Source organism: Rhineura floridana, chromosome 3, assembly GCF_030035675.1.
Source record: "Rhineura floridana isolate rRhiFlo1 chromosome 3, rRhiFlo1.hap2, whole genome shotgun sequence".
Taxonomy (NCBI): Eukaryota; Metazoa; Chordata; class Lepidosauria; order Squamata; family Rhineuridae; genus Rhineura; species Rhineura floridana.
Window position 1 is genome coordinate 74,550,144 of NC_084482.1, and position 19,421 is coordinate 74,569,564.

The 19,421-nt window shown below is 45.0% G+C and overlaps 1 protein-coding gene across 3 annotated transcripts in view; it reads left to right on the forward strand.

Annotated features, from left to right (window-relative positions):
• Positions 1-16,537, forward strand: part of GIPC1 (GIPC PDZ domain containing family member 1) — a 39,006-nt gene extending 22,469 nt beyond the window's left edge. For all 3 annotated transcript variants that reach the window (XM_061616601.1, XM_061616600.1, XM_061616602.1), the window contains 3 exons: positions 13,282-13,394; positions 14,048-14,129; positions 14,389-16,537. In XM_061616601.1, the coding sequence (XP_061472585.1) occupies positions 13,282-13,394; positions 14,048-14,129; positions 14,389-14,540 (347 nt within the window). In that variant the 3' untranslated portion in view covers positions 14,541-16,537. The remainder of the gene's footprint in view (positions 1-13,281; positions 13,395-14,047; positions 14,130-14,388) is intronic.
• The last annotated feature ends 2,884 nt before the right edge of the window (positions 16,538-19,421 follow it).

A 19,421-nucleotide genomic window follows, 5' to 3' on the forward strand; every position in this document is an offset into this window, starting at 1 on the left:
CGGGCAGGGAGAAACGTAGAGATCAACCTCAAAAGCCTGTTTTTGTTGGGAGGACTGGATTTCATTAATTTATGAGAAAAGGTCCAGCCAGCAATGCCGGATGGACTTCCGAACAAGCTCTATCTGATTAATGCGACATGTTTATCTTTTCTTCAAAGAGAAAACGGACTAACAGGCAAGCACCCTTCTTTCTATTCTTTTTTTTACTTGGTTTAAATTGTTGCAGCAAAAAGAGATTTGTCAAATGAATCAGCTTTAAAGAACTTCTGGGTGAGCTATAACTCTTCTCTGTTATTCACGAAATTAACAGCTTATCTCTGTTTCTATTGCAAAAAGCTGTCCTGGAAGTGCATTCTAAAGATATAAACAGAAGAGGGATTTCTATTCCGAGGAGAAAAAATAAAAAATATGAACTTTGGAACATTATATTGTCTGGGACTATTCTCTTTTTGGTCTATTTTATTTTGACGAATCTGCTTCTTCACGACGCCACTAACTGTTTTGATGCTGGGAACTAAATTTGTTTTGTATTCTTGAACATAGAGAGATAAGGCAGGCTGCTCTGTTTATACTGTGATGTCATCAAGCCTGGAATATTAACCCAATTGTTGCTGAAATAAGAAGTGGTTCTTTATTTTTGTTTTGTTTTCGTGGTTTTAAAAATGGCAATCAAGAAAGTGGCTGAGAATCAAAGTAATTATGTTTCAGAAAATAATGGATGAGATTGAGATAATGAAACAAACCCTGCGACAGGGCAGTAAGGAGCTGAAAATTGAACTGAGCAAAATGACGCAGGAGCTTAAAGAAATAGGGGATCCTGTGAGAGAGGAGAATGAGATCAGAGATGAGAAAATAAAAAATAAAGGGAAGATACAAGCCCTGGAGATTGGAACAAATGTGGAATTGGAAAAAGATCTGGAGTTTATGGATATTAGAAATAAAATCTACTGTTTGGAATTTAACATTATCTCTGAAGAAATTAATGAAGATATTAGAGATAAAGTTATCAATGGCTTGGATAATTTTCTGGACTGGAATGATGTGATGGAGCTTGATATAGAGAAAATCTATGGAATTAACTGCAGCCATGTGACAATGGAAAAACTCTCAAGAGATGAGCCAGTGCATTTTGTAAAAAAGAAGAACAGAGGACTTTACAACAAAATTTCAGCAACTTATTCAGAATCGATGGCAAGAAAATATTTGGGATAGAGGAAATTCCCATCAGACTCTTATTATATGACTATGGCTATGACAGCAAGATTATTATGGAATACTGATAATGGAAGATTTCACTTTTCATTTTCATCCCCGCTGCTGGATTAATGCTTGTTAGTGCTTCAGCAGTGGTTGTGCTGATTCCCTCCTCTCTGTCATGCTGTACCTGAAAGGGGATGTTGTGTTTGTTGCTAAGTTGGCCATCCTAGGGGCGGGGATGGGGTGAGGGAGAGAAACAAATGAGCTGCTTTTTGGTAGGACCACTTTTCCTGGTAGATTTTTGAACCACCCTGTCATCCCAAACTGGGGCTCCATCTTCCTTGTTGGAGCGTCATATGATTTTTGCGTAGCCCCTGGGCCACTTTGTGAGCATCAGTTTAGTTCTTTAACCCGCACAGGTATTTCACAGGTCAGGAGAGTTGAGTGTGGGATGATTCCTTGGTTCCAGAAAAGGGGTTTTGCTTTTCCCAGAAAATGATTTTGGGATTTGCAAATGAGACAGCAACTTGGTTCTAACCAGGGCTGTGGAGTCGGTACGCCAAACCTTCGACTCCGATTCCTCTATTTTTCTACTGTCTGACTCCGACTCCACCCAAAATTGCTTGCGACTCCACAGCCCTGGAAAGGGCTGAAAATGTCTTTTTAAATTGGAAGCTCTCATAGCTTCAAAAGAGGAAACTTCACAAAAATGAGGGGATTGGTAAAAAGAAAGCTGAAAAACAAAGTCCAGAGGGTCACATCACTCGAAAATGCTTGGAAGTTGTTTAAAAACACTATATTAGAAGCTCAACTGGAGTGCATACCGCAGATCAGAAAAGGTACCGCCAGGGCCAAGAAGATGCCAGCATGGTTAACGAGCAAAGTCAAGGAAGCTCTTAGAGGCAAAAAGTCTTCCTTCAGAAAATGGAAGTCTTGTCCAAATGAAGAAAATAAAAAAGAACACAAACTCTGGCAAAAGAAATGCAAGAAGACAATAAGGGATGCTAAAAAAGAATTTGAGGAGCACATTGCTAAGAACATAAAAACCAACAACAAAAAATTCTATAAATACATTCAAAGCAGGAGACCATCTAGGGAGACAATTGGACCCTTGGATGATAAGGGAGTCAAAGGTGTACTAAAGAACGATAAGGAGATTGCAGAGAAGCTAAATGAATTCTTTGCATCTGTCTTCACAGTGGAAGATATAGGGCAGATCCCTGAACCTGAACTAACATTTGCAGGAAGGGATTCTGAGGAACTAAGACAAATAGTGGTAACGAGAGAGGAAGTTCTAAGCTTAATGGACAATATAAAAACTGACAAATCACCGGGCCCGGATGGCATCCACCCGAGAGTTCTCAAAGAACTCAAAGGTGAAATTGCTGATCTGCTAACTAAAATATGTAACTTGTCCCTCGGGTCCTCCTCCGTGCCTGAGGACTGGAAAGTGGCAAATGTAACGCCAATCTTCAAAAAGGGATCCAGAGGGGATCCTGGAAATTACAGGCCAGTTAGCTTAACTTCTGTCCCTGGAAAACTGGTAGAAAGTATTATTAAAGCTAGATTAACTAAGCACATAGAAGAACAAGCCTTGCTGAAGCAGAGCCAGCATGGCTTCTGCAAGGGAAAGTCCTGTCTCAGTAACCTATTAGAATTCTTTGAGAGTGTCAACAAGCATATAGATAGAGGTGATCCAGTGGACATAGTGTACTTAGACTTTCAAAAAGCGTTTGACAAGGTACCTCACCAAAGGCTTCTGAGGAAGCTTAGCAGTCATGGAATAAGAGGAGAGGTCCTCTTGTGGATAAGGGATTGGTTAAGAAGCAGAAAGCAGAGAGTAGGAATAAACGGACAGTTCTCCCAATGGAGGGCTGTAGAAAGTGGAGTCCCTCAAGGATCGGTATTGGGACCTGTACTTTTCAACTTGTTCATTAATGACCTAGAATTAGGAGTGAGCAGTGAAGTGGCCAAGTTTGCTGACGACACTAAATTGTTCAGGGTTCTTAAAACAAAAAGGGATTGCGAAGAGCTCCAAAAAGATCTCTCCAAACTGAGTGAATGGGCGGAAAAATGGCAAATGCAATTCAATATAAACAAGTGTAAAATTATGCATATTGGAGCAAAAAATCTGAATTTCACATATACGCTCATGGGGTCTGAACTGGCGGTGACCGACCAGGAGAGAGACCTCAGGGTTGTGGTGGACAGCATGATGAAAATGTCGACCCAGTGTGCGGCAGCTGTGAAAAAGGCAAATTCCATGCCAGCAATAATTAGGAAAGGTATTGAAAATAAAACAGCCGATATCATAATGCCGTTGTATAAATCTATGGTGCGGCCGCATTTGGAATACTGTGTACAGTTCTGGTTGCCTCATCTCAGAAAGGATATTATAGAGTTGGAAAAGGTTCAGAAGAGGGCAACCAGAATGATCAAGGGGATGGAGCGACTCCCTTACGAGGAAAGGTTGCAGCATTTGGGGCTTTTTAGTTTAGAGAAAAGGCGGGGCAGAGGAGACATGATAGAAGTGTATAAAATTATGCATGGCATTGAGAAAGTGGATAGAGAAAAGTTCTTCTCCCTCTCTCATAATACTAGAACTCGTGGACATTCAAAGAAGCTGAATGTTGGAAGATTCAGGACAGACAAAAGGAAGTACTTCTTTACTCAGCACATAGTTAAACTATGGAATTTGCTCCCACAAGATGCAGTAATGGCCACCAGCTTGGATGGCTTTAAAAGAAGATTAGACAAATTCATGGAGGACAGGGCTATCAATGGCTACTAGCCATGATGGCTGTGCTGTGCCACCCTAGTCAGAGGCAGCATGCTTCTGAAAACCAGTTGCCGGAAGCCTCAGGAGGGGAGAGTGTTCTTGCACTCGGGTCCTGCTTGCGGGCTTCCCCCAGGCACCTGGTAGGCCACTGTGAGAACAGGATGCTGGACTAGATGGGCCACTGGCCTGATCCAGCAGGCTGTTCTTATGTTCTTATAGGAGCATTTTTATCGCTGCCTGAATGTGCGCTGATCTTGGCATCACAGCATTTGTCTTCATCTGGGTCCTGTGTCATACACTGACATACAAAATGTTTTCCATTGTGAGTTATGGTGAAATGCTCAACTACAGCTGACTTCATGGGAAGCTTCTTTGACATTTTGAATTTATATTTAAAAAAAATTGTCAATCAAAATTTATTTTGAAGTCAGTACATTTCTGCTGACTCCACGACTCCAACTCCACAGCCCTGGTTCTAACAACTTTGAACCATCACAAACAGACCAGTTCTTATTTTTCCCAGTAGGCCTTGGTGCAACCTGATACTTGCATAGTACCTAAAAGAGCATCATTTAGATGTCAGCTAGTCTCTCTCACATTCTGCGTTAAGATTCTTATCCATAGGCATGTGTGTGGTGTTATACCACCAGTTAATTTTTTTCTTCCCCCATCTACCCTCTTGCTTTGTTTACTGTTTAATCTAATGAAGAGTCCTGGAGAACCCAAAAGCTTGCCCACTGTTTTTTGCTATTTTGTTTGGCCTAATAAACATATTTCCCTACTAAGGATTTTGTGGGTTTTCTTGTGTGCCAGCACAACTACCTGTACTTTTTGAGAGAGTGATTAATTACTAATTTTATTTTGCTGGCTGCCTTCATAACTGCATGAAAACTAATAAGTTTGGGCATAGATTCTTGACAACCAGTCATGTGTTCAGAGACCATTAATTTTCCAATAATAACACCAAAGGTATTTTTGCTGCAGATAATAAACAGAAAGCAAATCTATGCCTGTTTCTACATTACTATCAAAACAGCCTAATAGTATAATGATAAGTTCCAGTGGAATGTCATATTCTGACATCTTTATAACTCACCCTCCCATACTTCTAAGATCTGAATGTAATGTGAGGAAATAAACTGGCCACTGACCAGCATTTTTATGAAAAGCAATAGAGTGGAACTCAGCCAGAGTGGAAATCAGGCCAGTTTAAAAACTGGCCAAATGCAAATTTTTGGTGCAGTCTGGTATCTCAGTTTGACTCCTGGTTGTGGTTTGGTCAACACAGTGATGGTTTACATTTGTGTCCAGTTCTCAGGGGCCTTTCCTACAGCAGAGGTCTTCCCAGAAATCCACAAGTATTCTTTTGGCCCATGTTATATGTGCATTTAATTAACCTGCCTTCTAACTACTAGATTCCATCCTTCTGCACTAGCATCAATCTCTGTATTTGAGTAATGAAAGAATCTCCTAGAACAGCTGCTGCAGGGGACACAGGCCGTCTTTCAGAACTTCTGCGTCAGCTTCTTTGAGTCCCCATGGGCTGCTGGAACTTCACTTAGAATCATAAAATAGTAGAGTTAGAAGGGGCCTATAAGGCCATCAAGTCCAACCCCCTGCGCAATGCAGGAATCCAAATCAAAGCATTCCCGACAGATGGCTGTCCAGCTGCCTCTTGAATGCCTCCAGTGTCAGAGAGCCCACTACCTCTCTAGGTAATTGATTCCATTGTCGTATGGCTCTAACAGTTAGGAAGTTTTTCCTGATGTCCAGTCGAAATCTGGCTTCCTGCAACCCATTATTCCGTGTCCTGCACTCTGGGACGATCGAGAAGAGATCCCAGCCCTCCTCTATTTGACAACCTTTCATGTACTTGAAGAGTGCTTACTCTTTTTATTGCTAGTTGGTCTTTTGGGTCAAGGTCAATTGTCCTCATGCTGTAATACAGTACAAGGTTTATCCCTCAGTAAATCAAATTGGGATTATGGGTGCACAGTCTCAGTCTTGAGAAATCATACTTCCTCCGCTTGCCCTTGTTCTTTGTGTGGGTTTTGGTCCTACTCAGCACTGCTTTTCTGTTCCTTTTCATACAGTGCCTTGCAAAAGTAATCGGACCCCTGACCAATGCTCTCATATTACTGAATTACAAATGGTACATTCTAATTTCATTCTGTATGATATTTTATTTTGACATTTGCTTTATGTTGGAAAATGTTTGTAAGAAACATAAAAAACTGAAACATGTTGCTTGGATAATTATTCAGCCCCTGTGCTGTAGAAGCTCCCAGTTTCTTTTATTTATTTATTTATTTATTTATTTATTTATTTATTTATTGTACTTCTATACCGCCCCATAGCCGAAGCTCTCTGGGCTGTTTACAGTAACTAAATGTTGTTTTTCCTGTGTGCGTGTTGCATATAAATTACTGGTTGGAGAGCAATCTGTGTTAATTCTCAGCCCAGGATGGGCCCTGTCATTCTGCACGGAGAGTGCCTAATCTGGGTGGCCACATGTACACATTAGGAAAGGTGTGCTGAGCAGGAGCCACTGCGGCAGACAACCACTCATTCTGTGGCCCCTAGCAGAAGCTACCTGAGGCAGTTGGGAGACAACAGCTCTTGTGTGAATCTGTCCTACCATTGTAGTAGGCAGGGAGGCAAGATGTGGCAAGGTCTTTTTGGTAGGTTTGCATCCCGGTCTTTCCTATAAGCAGTGTGTTGGTTCCCAAGGTTGGTTCTCAAGGGTGGCCTTGCACGTTCTTGGCTATCATGTGGCTGTTTAATTGTGGCATATGTTTGGGCCCAGCCCAGACCCATCACAATGTCTGCTGCCAAGACCACAGCCTTCCCTGGTCTTAAACCCGACACAGCCACAGTCCATAATGAGCTAATTTGTGCTTGGAGGATAGTGGAATGCTGGAGGGATCTATGGGTATGTGTGCTGGAGGGGCAGGGAGCCAGGCAGCAGCTGCTGGGGATGGTGCCAGGAAGCAATGAGCAGGTAGTTCTGTCTCTCTGAATTACAGTTTTTCAAATCCCAGTATGTTGGACATACAGCTGGGCTACCAAGAGCTCTGCCGTCCCTGTTGACTAGAGAGTTGTTGATTTGCTTACAGGATTTGAGCTGGGTTCCTGCTGATGCCTTTTTGCAGCTCCTGCCCTAGGATTATATGATAAGACAAATGAGAAGGCTGACTTCACCGGTGGCAAGGGCAGGGTATTGGGCTCCTCTTTCTGCAGTTTGCTAATTGATCTGTAAGAACTTCTCTCAGGAATGTGTGTTCTCAATCAGCATACACATCAATATACACAGTCAATCAATTATATCAATCAATATACACAAGCCATGCAGTTTCAGGAAGTCACCATTAATCTGACTCGACAATGCCAGCTCCCCCTTAGACTGGTCGAGCGCTCACTGACGTACCAAGATGAGCCAAGGTCACTGGAGAAGGCAGCAGGAAAACACTTCCCATCAACCTGCTGGCATTTCATGTCTTTAAATACCTCTAGAGAAAACCTTATGATATAATTACATACAACACCACAGCTGTGTGTGCATAAACAAGGAAGAGATGTATGCATCCTTATGTTTTGGAACAACTTGGCAGCTCCTTGGGAGTGGTGCATAGCGCACAATGAATCGTTATACTTACATAAAACAAGCACAAAGTGTGTTATGCAATCTTTTAGTTTTAAGGAAGGGCTGTGACATCCTTTATATCAGGAGTGGGGAACCCTTTTGGCTCCACAGGCCAGATCCTTATCAGGATCTGCCTCATGGACCAAATTTGACAGGTGAGCAGGGTCTCCCACCTGTTCAATCACCCAACATCACAAATTATGTCAGATGATTTGGTGCTCTGAAGCCAGGACTTCAAAGCATCTCTCAGGCAGCAAGACGCTACTAAAAGGAAGGGGTTTTCCTTCATTTTAGCAGCTCATTTAATAAAATTAAGCGGGGGGGACCCTTTTAGCAGTGCCTCACTGCCTGCAAGGTGCTTTGAAGTACTGACTTCAAAACGTAGCCAAAGAGCAAGTTCAGGTGTGTGAGAGAGTTCCCTGGAGGGAGCTCTTGTGTGCACCGAAACCAAGCTTGAGTACAATCCTACATTGCACAAAGCTCCAGAAGGTCCGGACTAGCATCTGTTTGTTGGGCACTTTGGAAGCTGTGCGAGGGGCTAAGCCTCTTTTGGCCAAGCCCCACCCTTACCTGTCCAAAACCTGATGTCATGTATAGGGCGGATGTGCATGACTTGCCCAAAACTGCCTCACGGGCCAAATGGGGAAACCTGGCAGGCCAAGCTTGGCCTGCAAGCCGGAGGTTCCTCACTCCTGCTTTACCTACAAAAGTTCTCACGTTCAGTTCCAGGCATCTCCAGGTAGGGGTGGGAAAGACCCCTGTCTGAAACTTGGAGAACCGCTGCAAGTCAGCATAGCTCATGTTGGAGAATCAGCAGCCTGCCGGCCAGATGTTTCCCTCCAAGATTTCATTTGAGCTGGACCTCTCCTTGTCTTTCCTCTCCTCCTGGCAATTTGGGGGGGGGAGGAGCCCCATTTGTGTAAATTGCTATGTGGGGGTCTAACTTTTGAGGGTTTGGTGGGAATGGTTAACCCTATCCTACCCATATATGGCTTTCCCCACCCGCCATATGGCAATTAGGAAAAAAAGATCGCATAAACACAGACTTTTGTTTGGTAAGTCTAATTGCTGCGTAGGGAAGGGGAGAGAAGCAGCGAGTGGGGATATAACAGGAGGGGATGTTTAAATGGCTGGGTGTGGCTGGGCGGGAATGGATGAGGCTTTGGCTCTGTCCATGTTTGGCTTTGGCATGTAGTCCCAGAGTACTGGGTTAGATGGACCGACCTGGTGCTGTCCAGATGTTTTGGACTGCAACTCTCATCAGGCCCAGACAATATGGCCAGTGGTCAGAGATTATAGAAATTGTAGTCCTAAACATCTGGAGAGCACCCAGTTGGGGAAGGCTGCTCTCATCTTGAGCTCTCATCCAAATCTGGAATTGTTCTACCTGTCTGGCTGATACAAGAATGACTCTGCACAATCTAAAGTTTGATTGCAGGCAATTATAACTAAGCATAGAAAACCTAAGTTGTTCCTTTATAAATGAAGAGATAGAGGTATGAGGAATGGATGCCAAGCTTTTGCTCTGGAGCTGTCTGTCACCGCCTCTTTTGGAATCTCTGTTTACATATTTCTTACATCTTAAGGTTCCGAGTTACCCTGTAACTAAGTACACCAGCTTCGATAACAAAACCATTTTTTTTTCTGTTCTGACAATTAATTGAAGTTTTTTATAGAAGTGACTGTAAAAACTTATGGTAGAGTGGTTGAAGCATCCACTGTAGCCTGGAGCATGAATATAGTCCTCATTAAGTTCATGGGTCCTCCTTTTGAAGCTTGTTTGGTACTTTTTGATTCTGCTTATCCAGAAGCACATTACTGCTCTCATGCATGCATCTGCTTATAAGCTGGCAAACGAAGTGGCTCTTCAGACATCACGACAAAAGAGTTAATGTCTCATCTTTTCTACATTCCTAGAGTAGTGTGTTTTTCCATTCCCGGCCAAGGCTTTGACCTCCCAGTTCTTTTTCCAGGACCACACATTGGGCTGGTGGGCTGCCTCCCACCAATTGGATGTGTTGGGCATCTGACTGTAGAGAACAAAGCAAAACTGAAAGCCTTAGCACTTGTTTTAATTTCTTTCTCAAAGCTAGTGTAGTGTCATCACACACTTATAATATGATATATATTTTCTTTTAAGCAGTGATTTGAACTAATCGTTATTAGTTCCTTTGGGCAGGAAATCTATGTGGATTTTTGAGTTTATTCAGTTTAGGCCCAGTGTATACCACAAAATACGCAGGAAAAAATGGCTTGGCAAACGTTTTCTGTTTGTAAGCACTACATTGCTGCTAACAGACTGAGATCAGATGCTAGGTTTGGGAGGCTATTGCGGCAGTACTCTTGTCACATTTATTCTTTACCCTTCCATAAACTGGTTGTGGAAAAGTGAGGTACCTCCACTGAATGATCTTGAGCAGTCTTCACCAACTGGGTGCCCCCCAGATGTTTTGGATCCAAATGTCCATCAGCCCTAGCCAGCAGAGTTGGTTGATCATAGTAGGTGCTTTACAAGCAATTGATATTTTCCACATCTTCCATAGAAGTGTCCAGTGTTAGCATCATTAGATTCTGTGAAACAAGATAACACTCCTCCCATAGACTCTCTGTTCATGTAATTCAGAGGTGGGGAACCTCCGGTCTGTGGGGCAAGATTGGCCTACCAAGATTGGCTACTTTCCCCAAACCATGCCCAGCTGACATCACCCTTGCGCTGGCTGCATAGGCCTGTTACCAGGAAGGGGTTTGCATCAGAATCCCTTGCAAAAATGAAGGGGGGGGGAAACCTTCATTTCAGTAGCAGCTTCCAAGGTGCTTTGACTTGGACCTGATGTCTCTGTGACATCAGGTGATTGACAGGTGAGTGGCCTCACCCACCTGTCAGATTTGGCCCACAAGGCCGCCAGTCTTAATAAAGATCTGGCCTGTGGAGCCTAAATGGTTCCCCTCCCCTGATGTAGTTCAGTACAGTCTTCTGTGAGCAAAAATTCAAAGTGTCTGAAATAAAAACTGGCTACAGATTCTCATTATAAATAAATTATGCAGAATGTGCCCCCTACATGTAGCACCTTCCTGTTGTTACTACTTGTAAGTAGTAAGTGTGCTTGGGCTAATCTTGCTGATTTAGAAAAAATCTTCCCACTGCTATGGTCTGCTTGGAGGTTAGAAAATAAGTTTTTGCAAGCCGTGTAAACATGAGCCACAGTGTGGGAAACTTCTGATCAGCAGCAAGATAGGCAGTTGCAGGTCTGTAAAGAAATGCTCAGTCAGCTCAAGCACTTTGTCAGTGAGCCACATGCACTAAGCAGACCCTTATCAGGTTGTGGATGAACCACCACAAACCAGTAGTGACAACTGGGGCGCAAAGCAATTGCAGAACTAGGGAAATGGCAAAGAGATTAGGACATTGTGGCTGATGGTTTCACCAGCTCATACACTGTTTAGAGGAAGTGAGCAAAGATGACTTTCTCAAGCTTAAAGAATTTTTACAAAACTTCTCAACAAACCTTGGTGGAGATAAAATACTGCTTCAGTGAAAGAGAAAGAAATACCTATCCCAGATTTGTACTGAGATTGGAGGCATAGTCTGCTGCAGGCTGTCCAGGGAGTGGGGCAGAAGGGGGGGTGACACAGACGTAACCCCCTTGCGTTTTCCTTTCGTACCTCTAGGTATAATGTGAAGAGAACGTTTTGTATCTGGATTAGGGACACACTGATCTCCCCATAGGATAAGGATGGGGAATTTGTAGCGCTCCATATGTTGCTGGACTGCAACTCCCATCAATCCCAGGTAGCATGGTCAGTGGTCAGGGATGGTGGGAGTTGTAGTTCCTCAACATCTGGTGAGCCATGGGTTCCCCATCCCTGCCATAGGGAATATGTGCAGTGATAACCTGGAATTACAGAAAGAGGCTGCTTGACTCAGTTGTGCAAATCCTGTGTGACTGCTTTCTTGTAACATGAGATGCCCCTCTGTGTCTCATCCGCCCAACATAGCTCTGTCACTCTGTCTTGGTTTTGATAATGCCTGTCTTGGTTAGCTACATCACTGAGTAGTGTAACTGAAGTCTTTTGGGGATTCAGATTGTCTGATCTCTCGAGTTCACTCCCTCTGCTCCTGTTCTTGCCCTGTAACTCCCTTGGGTATTGACACAGCTGGCTTCTTCCGAAATCACTCTTTCTATTCTTGCCTTAGAAAGAATGCCTGATTCTAGCTGGTGGTCGTTGTCCTGCTGTGCTAGTTTTTGTCCTGCTTCCCTTATGTGGGAACTCTGTGGTGCAGAGACATTGACCCTTTGGCAGGCTACAGATTTCCTTTTTCTTCTGATTAGCAAGGGGGAAACAGTACTAAGTACTAATTTCCACCCCCCATTTCCCCTCTAGGGAATTTAATTGATTATTTGGTTGAAGTTAACAGTGCCCCAGGAGGCATGTAGACTCAGAAGGTGCTTTCTGGGAGCAGTGCTGGCAAAGGCTATGGAAATATGACATTTGCAAGGCATGGGAGCCGCTGCTAAAAAGATAGCTTTTTATTTAATTTGAGCATTGGGATGGGAGAAGAAAATGGGCCCAAAGTGTGTTGGGACAAGATTGTTATTTTGGGGATATATTTAAAAACCTTCAACTAGATAGAATGGTCTTCCCCAAACTTGCTTTACAGTGGTCTCCCTGCCATCGCTCCCCTATTACCTTCCACCGTGGAAAGATGGTCCTACCATTGCAACTGCCTATACCATTCCTTGAATGGTCTCTAGGTCTTTGCCCTGTCCTTTTTGCTGGGCACACGTTGCCCCACACATCATATCCTCCCCAGATCCACTAATTTCCCACTGCCTGTGTATGTACTTGGCATCTTGAAATGAGTTTCTTCCCAGTTCTCCTTATGGAATCGTTGCCCTCTCCAGGCCATTGCTTTTTAAAGTCTGTTGTGCTTATATTTAGACAAATAGTCAGAGATGCTGAATGGTTTGCTTTCACTTGCTTGGGAACTGATGGGATGGTTCTGTCTTGATGTGCTGTGAGGGCATAAATTCATGAACACTTCAGTATGTGGTAGTCTTGCAGAAAGTTTGCATGCGTTGGCTCTGAGCTTGAAGTAAGCCTCTCCCTGTGTGCGTGTGTGCGTGTATGCATGTGCCCACACATGTGCCTCCCCTTCTATACTTTTGGCATGCTACTCCAAAATAGGAGTTAGCAGCGATACAGTATGCTGAAAACTACATGTGGTTGTGCTGCTTTTCTTTTTTTTCCAATTAATTTTTATTCTGATTTTCAAAACCAAAATAATACAAAAAGAAAACACAAATCAATAACTAATACAATACAAAAAAAAATACATATATATAAAAATATTGACTTCCGATTTGTCATAGTTCAGCTATAAATCTATAATATATAACAAACCTATCTCTTAATAGATTATAAAATCACCTTCCTCCAGCGGTTATCTTAGTTGGTTTCAAATCTCATTAACATCATATCATTTTAATATTCCACAAAAAGTCAAAGAGAAGTTTCCAATCCTTGAGGTTGTGCTGCTTTTCCGTGCAGCCACTGCATGTGGAAGGAAAACATAGATCCTATTGGGCATGTTGCTAAGCTGGGACCACCAGTGGGCAAACTGGGCAAGAACTCACCAGGCCGTTCTCTTGTTCTGTTCCAGATATGATCAGCCAGCGGTCTGCAGGAGGCAAACACGGTGGGAGCGCCCAGCTTGGCACAGGAAGGGGCACTCTGCGGCTGCGGGCCAAGGGGCCAGCCACTGTGGAGGAACAGGTATGCGTTTAACAAGCCCAGCAACATCAATTAGAAAGATAAGCTGCCATGCTAAGGGACTGGGGCTCCACTTCTTTCCAAGAGCGGGTTAGAGCAGCTGCCCACAAATCTATGCCCCTTTGTTGAGAGAGATGCCCAGCAACATACATCCCCTCCCCTCCGCTCTTGCTGTGCTGTGGCATAGAGGTGGTAAGAAGGAGAAGCCATCGCCGCTTCTGTTTCTCTCACCTCCATTCTCCAGCCCAAATAGGAAAAATCCCTGCTTCTCCAGGTTTCTTGTACATGCCAGAGAAGGAAAGGGATGAGATGGGGGGTGAACACAAAAAGAAACAGACAGGCTTGTACACCAAGCCAATAATTTGTAGAGCCCTGTTGGTACTCTTCCTTGCCCCCTTTACACTGTTTCTGAATACAGAGAGACCCATATTGTTCCCAGATAACAAGCTCTAGATTCCCACCTCGTCCCCCAATCTATGCCAAAATTCTTCAGCTACACTACAGCCATCTCCCCCTGCATTAGAACCTCTGGCCCCACCTGCTACTAGTTCTTGTAACCGAGTCATTGGGAGGATTCCGCCCCCCCCCCCAGTTTCTAGAGCAGAAGAGGAGCATTGCTGCTGCTCCAGCAGTAGTTCTGTTCTTCCTCTTCGCAGCCGTCCGCATTTGAGGAAAAGGCCATTGAGAAGGTCGATGATCTTCTGGAGAGCTACATGGGCATCCGGGACACAGAGCTAGGTGAGTTGCACTTTCTTTCCTCTTTAATCTGGATAGTAAATCACCAAAAGTGATATCATGAAGAGGCTGTGGATGATCCAGCAGCAGCATTCCTGTAGATGCCGGCATCTCTCCTTGATTTGCGCACTATACCTTTGCTGGAATGGGAGCAAACAGGAAGCTGTCCTGCGTCTCTCGCTCAGTTGTCATGTAGGCTTATGAGCTGTCTTGGGGGCAGAATGGATGCTCACCTCTGGCTTCTTTTCTTCTCCCTGCATAGCGGCTACCATGGTGGAGCTGGGAAAGGACAAGCAGAATCCTGATGAATTTGCTGAGGCCCTGGATGAGCAGCTGGGTGACTTTGCCTTCCCTGATGAGTTTGTATTTGATGTCTGGGGAGCGATTGGCGATGCCAAGGTTGGGCGCTACTAGGACTCTGTGCTCTGCTGGACCCTGCAGGCAGGACTACTGGGCAGGCCACTGGTGGGCCTGGCACACCACTGTGCCCTGCCTTTGATGCTGGGCCACCCACTTCCTCTCTATAGGGGCTGGAGACGCCCTAAAGCAATAAGTAACCTGTATTAATGACTGGAGTGTAATGTGAACGGGGGCCAGAATCTCTGCAGCTGCTGCTGCTTGCCCACTTCTTTGTGCACGAGACTCCCTTAGACCTGGTCCTAGTCAGCTAGGAGTCCATGTTGTCACTTGTCCTTGTCTGATCTAGCTTCTGCCTCTTGGCTCATACTGTTTGCTGTTCTCAGGGAGGTGCAGCTGCTGGTTTCCAGACCTGTCCTTGAATGAAGGAGAGCATAACAGGACTCTCGGTTCAAGCTGAAGAGGGTAACAAATTGGCCTGGGTATCCTGATAGGCAGTTATTCTGGGGAACCTCAGAGGCATTCATCAGAGAGAGGGATGAGGTTGGGGGGGCTAAGCTGGGCTTTGGCAGCCCTAATGCAACCCTTTCGGGGAGGGGCTAGGGTGCAACAAAAGCTCCTAGCTGTGCATATCTGTTCTGGGTAGGCTAAGAGTACAACCCCCACCTCTTCTCCCAGCATGAACATCCTCTGCTGGTCCACCTCCAATCCATTTTGGTACGATATGCATTGGGAAGTCCTTTCCCTTGCAGTGGGCCTCATTCCATTGCCTTTCTAGTGCGTGCTCTCTCTCTCTGCGTTTGCTTGATCATTGTAGCTTGGCTTTAGACAGTAAATGAAAGGGAGGCAGTCCTGATCCTCCTCAGAAGTACAGGGTAAAGAAGCTGGAGGAGGAAATACACACTCTCTTCCTCAGTGCCCCCCTGTTTCCTAGAGAGATCCCCTCCTTTCTGCATTAGATCAGTGTGGTTGGCCACCAGCTCTACTCCAGAGATTCCAGCTAAATTGCAGCCCCTGGCCCTGCCCTGCATAGCAAAGCTTGTGATTTTACTCCTGCCTCTGCTTCCCTGCCCTGTCAGCCACTGTTGCGCTTGAGCCCGAGCCCGTTTTGATGAGTGGGCTCAAACTTCTTTTAGATGAGCATGGCTGGGAGTCACGGTTAACAACTGCATATGGCAGCTGAGACATAAGGCTATATATCTGGCTGCAGCCACTCTCCCTCTCCCTGAATGGGTCTGGCTTGTCCTGCCACGTGTATGGCATCCCACCTAATCACTTTCCTAGAGCTAAGCATGGGTTCAACCCCTCCTTTTTAAAAAAAAAATACACCTGGGTTTCTTGTCCCTCATGCTGTGTGGCTAGTACAAAGGCTGTCCCACGTGTTGCTCAGTGGGGAGGAGCTGTTGCTGAGCCTGTCACACCAGTGGCATTTCCCCCCATTACTGCAGGGGATATTCCCTTACTGGACTGGTTCTAAGGAGTTCCTCTGCTCAAAGTGCTGCTGCTTGGCACTTGGGGCCTTCTTGAAGAGCAAAGGCAGCAGCAGGTTCCCTTTGCCGTCTAGGTTTGGACATGTCCTTGGTTAATATCTGTCTTTGACTCATCTGTCCACTTTGTTATACTGACCTACCTCCCAGGGCGGCCCAGTTAATGCCTGTACAGTTCCCTCTCTTAAATTATTTATAGTCTCTCACTGACACCCCCCCAAAAATGCTGGGCCTCTTCCTTGTACTGTATCTCAATACTGTTGTTCAGGCACTGTCTGGTCACCCCAAGAGCTGAGAAGATTCCCCTTGAATTACACATCACAGCCCCAATTCACCTACTGTATCTCTCTAAGACACTAACCCTAGATAGGATGTGGGGCCTAGTTTCCCTTTGGACTCACGCCTCATGCTTGAGAGTGGGGGAGGTTTCTACCAAGCCTTGCTACCTTCCTGTGTCCTGGCATTGGAAGCCCCTTGGGTAGACCCAGGCACCATATCCTCCTTGGGCATATTTTTGTATTCTATGTGTAAAGCATCTTTAAGATAAAATATATTGACACTACCAAATGGTGTTTGTGTGCATGTGTGTTTGCAGGCAGGGAGGAATGCCAACAAATGGAGTTCTGGCTTCTCCCATCTCTTGCCCACTTTCGACACAAGTAGAGGAAAAGAGGGGAATGGGGGAGTCAGGATCCAGGCCAGTTAGTGCAGTGCTGCGGAGACAGGGAAGCAAAAGAGGGGGGTGAGGGTGGCACAGCAGGCGTGTTATATAGCTATTGCCTCCAAGAGGGGCCGGGGCATCTGTATTATAGATTGCACACTGGGGAGAAGGAATCTGTCCAGAGAGATGGCTGCAACCGTGCAAGTTCACGGAGCCTAGTCCTGAGCAAACGTGCCATCCATGAATTACCTTATGTCCTGGATGTCCTCTGTGTGCTTGAGTCCTGTCAGAACTGCAACATAAAAAATATGTGTCTAGGGCTGTGTAGACCTCATACATCTAAAGCTTGTTTCCCCTCCCCTAAAAAAAGAATCCTGGGAACAATAATTTGTTAAGGTGTTAGGAATTATAGCTCTGTGGGTGGTGAACTACAGTTCCCAGGATTCTTTTGGGGAGGAGAAGAAGTGTGCTTTACATGGATGGTGTGTACATAGCCTGGAGTGCCAGAAGTCTGTGAGAGCAAAGAACTGCAAAGGCTGTCTGGGATCTGCCTATGATGTGTGTCCTTTCTTGGCTCAAATATTTCTAAATCTCCCGGTGTGGAGCAACCCAAAGATAAAAACGATGGATCTTTCTTGCTGAGTGCTGGGTTCAAAGAGGCCCTGTTTGTGAAGCGGAACCAGATGCTGCATTGTGTGGAGCCAGCAATATTGTTTCAGTGGACCCTTTGGGATTCTGCAGCTACTAGTGAGCTATGTGGCCTCTTGGATGCACTGGCCATGTGGTATTGGAAGGAGCTGGCTCCACCACCTTCTCAGCTTCATACCAATTCCCACCTCCACACCCTTAGAATCAAAGGTAAAATTAGCAGGGGTGTGTCCGAGGCGCACCCTTTGGGAGGCTGGAGCAATGCTTACAGCAGAATTTAGGCAGCAGGCCTTGTCTCTTAGCCTTCCTGCTGCAAGCACCGTGCCATCGTCAATGCAGAGTGTAATGAACATGGGCTTTGAGCTTTCCCTCTCAGCTGCTGGAAGGAGCACTGGATAGGGCTATTGTAGCTATGTTTCTGAGAAGCAACAAGCAGGAATAAACACGCCATCCTGCCAGCTGAGTTGAGACTGGGAAATGGGATGGCTTCCCCCCATGGGAGGCGAGGCACAAACAATGAGATGGAAAAAAGCTAACTTGCTTCTCCCATGTTAGGATGCACAAGATAATTAGCCTGATAGCAGGTCTAAACTGAAATTTGGTAGGCTGTTGTGGCAACTGAACAGTATTGTCATATGAAATTGGTTCAGTACAGGAAGTCTGAAAGCACTCTGTGACAGTGCTAAGGGTCCAAGTTCTCTTCCAAAAACTGAGAGCAAAATTACCTGCCCATCCATTACTCAGCTGCAGCCCTGCTTCTTATATTGTAGTACAGTTGACTTCTGGGAGTGTCTGCGTTGAGCTGAACTTTTCACGTGAAAGCACTTGGAATTGCTCTGAAGCCCATGTGACGTATCACGCTGTCTGTGCTTTGTTTACCTTTCAGAAGTTGGACTTGGACATGTTACTACCTCCTAACGGTGTTTAAAGAGAACAATAAGACATAATAGTAAATATCCTGGAGAAGACTGGAACTCCACCCTTGTAAACAGATGCTTCTTCGTTTGGAATCAGGATGCCCTAGGGAAGCTACTCACTCACCCAGAAGCACTTGTAGTTTAACATCAAGCAAGGATTGCCTGCAAATTGGCATTGGTGTAGAGTGCAACAGTACCTTCTGAAGAAGGCTTTGCCCTTATGATGGCTTCCTCATACACAACAGCTCTACCTGTTCTGGTATTTAGTGTTGGTAGTTACTCATGCCTGGAAACTGGAGAAATGCTGCCAATCCAGGGAGACCAGGGGTGGCTAACCTATGATCCTCCAGATGTTACTAGACTCCATATCTCATCATTCCTAGCCAGCATGGCCAATGGTCAAAGATGATGGCAGTTGTAGTGAGTTAGATGGGCCAGTAGTATGACTATAAAGCAGCTTCTTGTTTCTGTACTTGCAGCAGTTTAACTTCATGGGAAACAGCCAGCCCCTGGCAGGGCCTTAAAGATGGTGGCTGGGAAATCTTATCTGCATCCCTCATGCAGCAGTGCTCTTCAGGTAACCAGACTTTTGAATATTGCCGTTAGGATACTTTAGGATTCATTCTGGCCATAGGCTATAGCAGTTACATAGCTACTAACTGCTCCCCTCACCACCACCATCCAATTAGTTGGACAAACTGCAAGCTTCTTCCATTTTGTCTAATGGGATAAAAATAATGAATGTTGCCTAAAATACAGGAAAAATTCTTTCATCTGGTTTATTTTGGGATTATCCAGATGTCCAGCCTAGCAGCTTTGTTTCTAGTAGTGCTTATCTAGACCTCGCTGTCACTACTGGCACAATATCCCATCCCGGTGCAGTGCTGGTGGAGATAAATTTAGTGCATGTTGCATGGGGGGAATAAGGTGCAAAAATGTGCCAAATTATGAAAGATTCTTCAGGGACTACTGTAATCTTGCAGCTGTTAATTCTTAAAGGTTCAATTAGCGCTCCGGTTGGAAAGGTACAGCAGGGAGTACTTTTCTTTGAGTTGGGTAGGGAGGGGAGTGAAGACACACACTAAATATAAAATATATAAATATAAAAGACTGCTAGATCAGAACAGAATTCCATCTAGTTTGGTGCTACCAGCCTGCTGCCATTGGAAGGCAACAGTCCTTCCTTGCTGTGTGTCCGCAGTATCAGGTATTCCAAATGATGTGT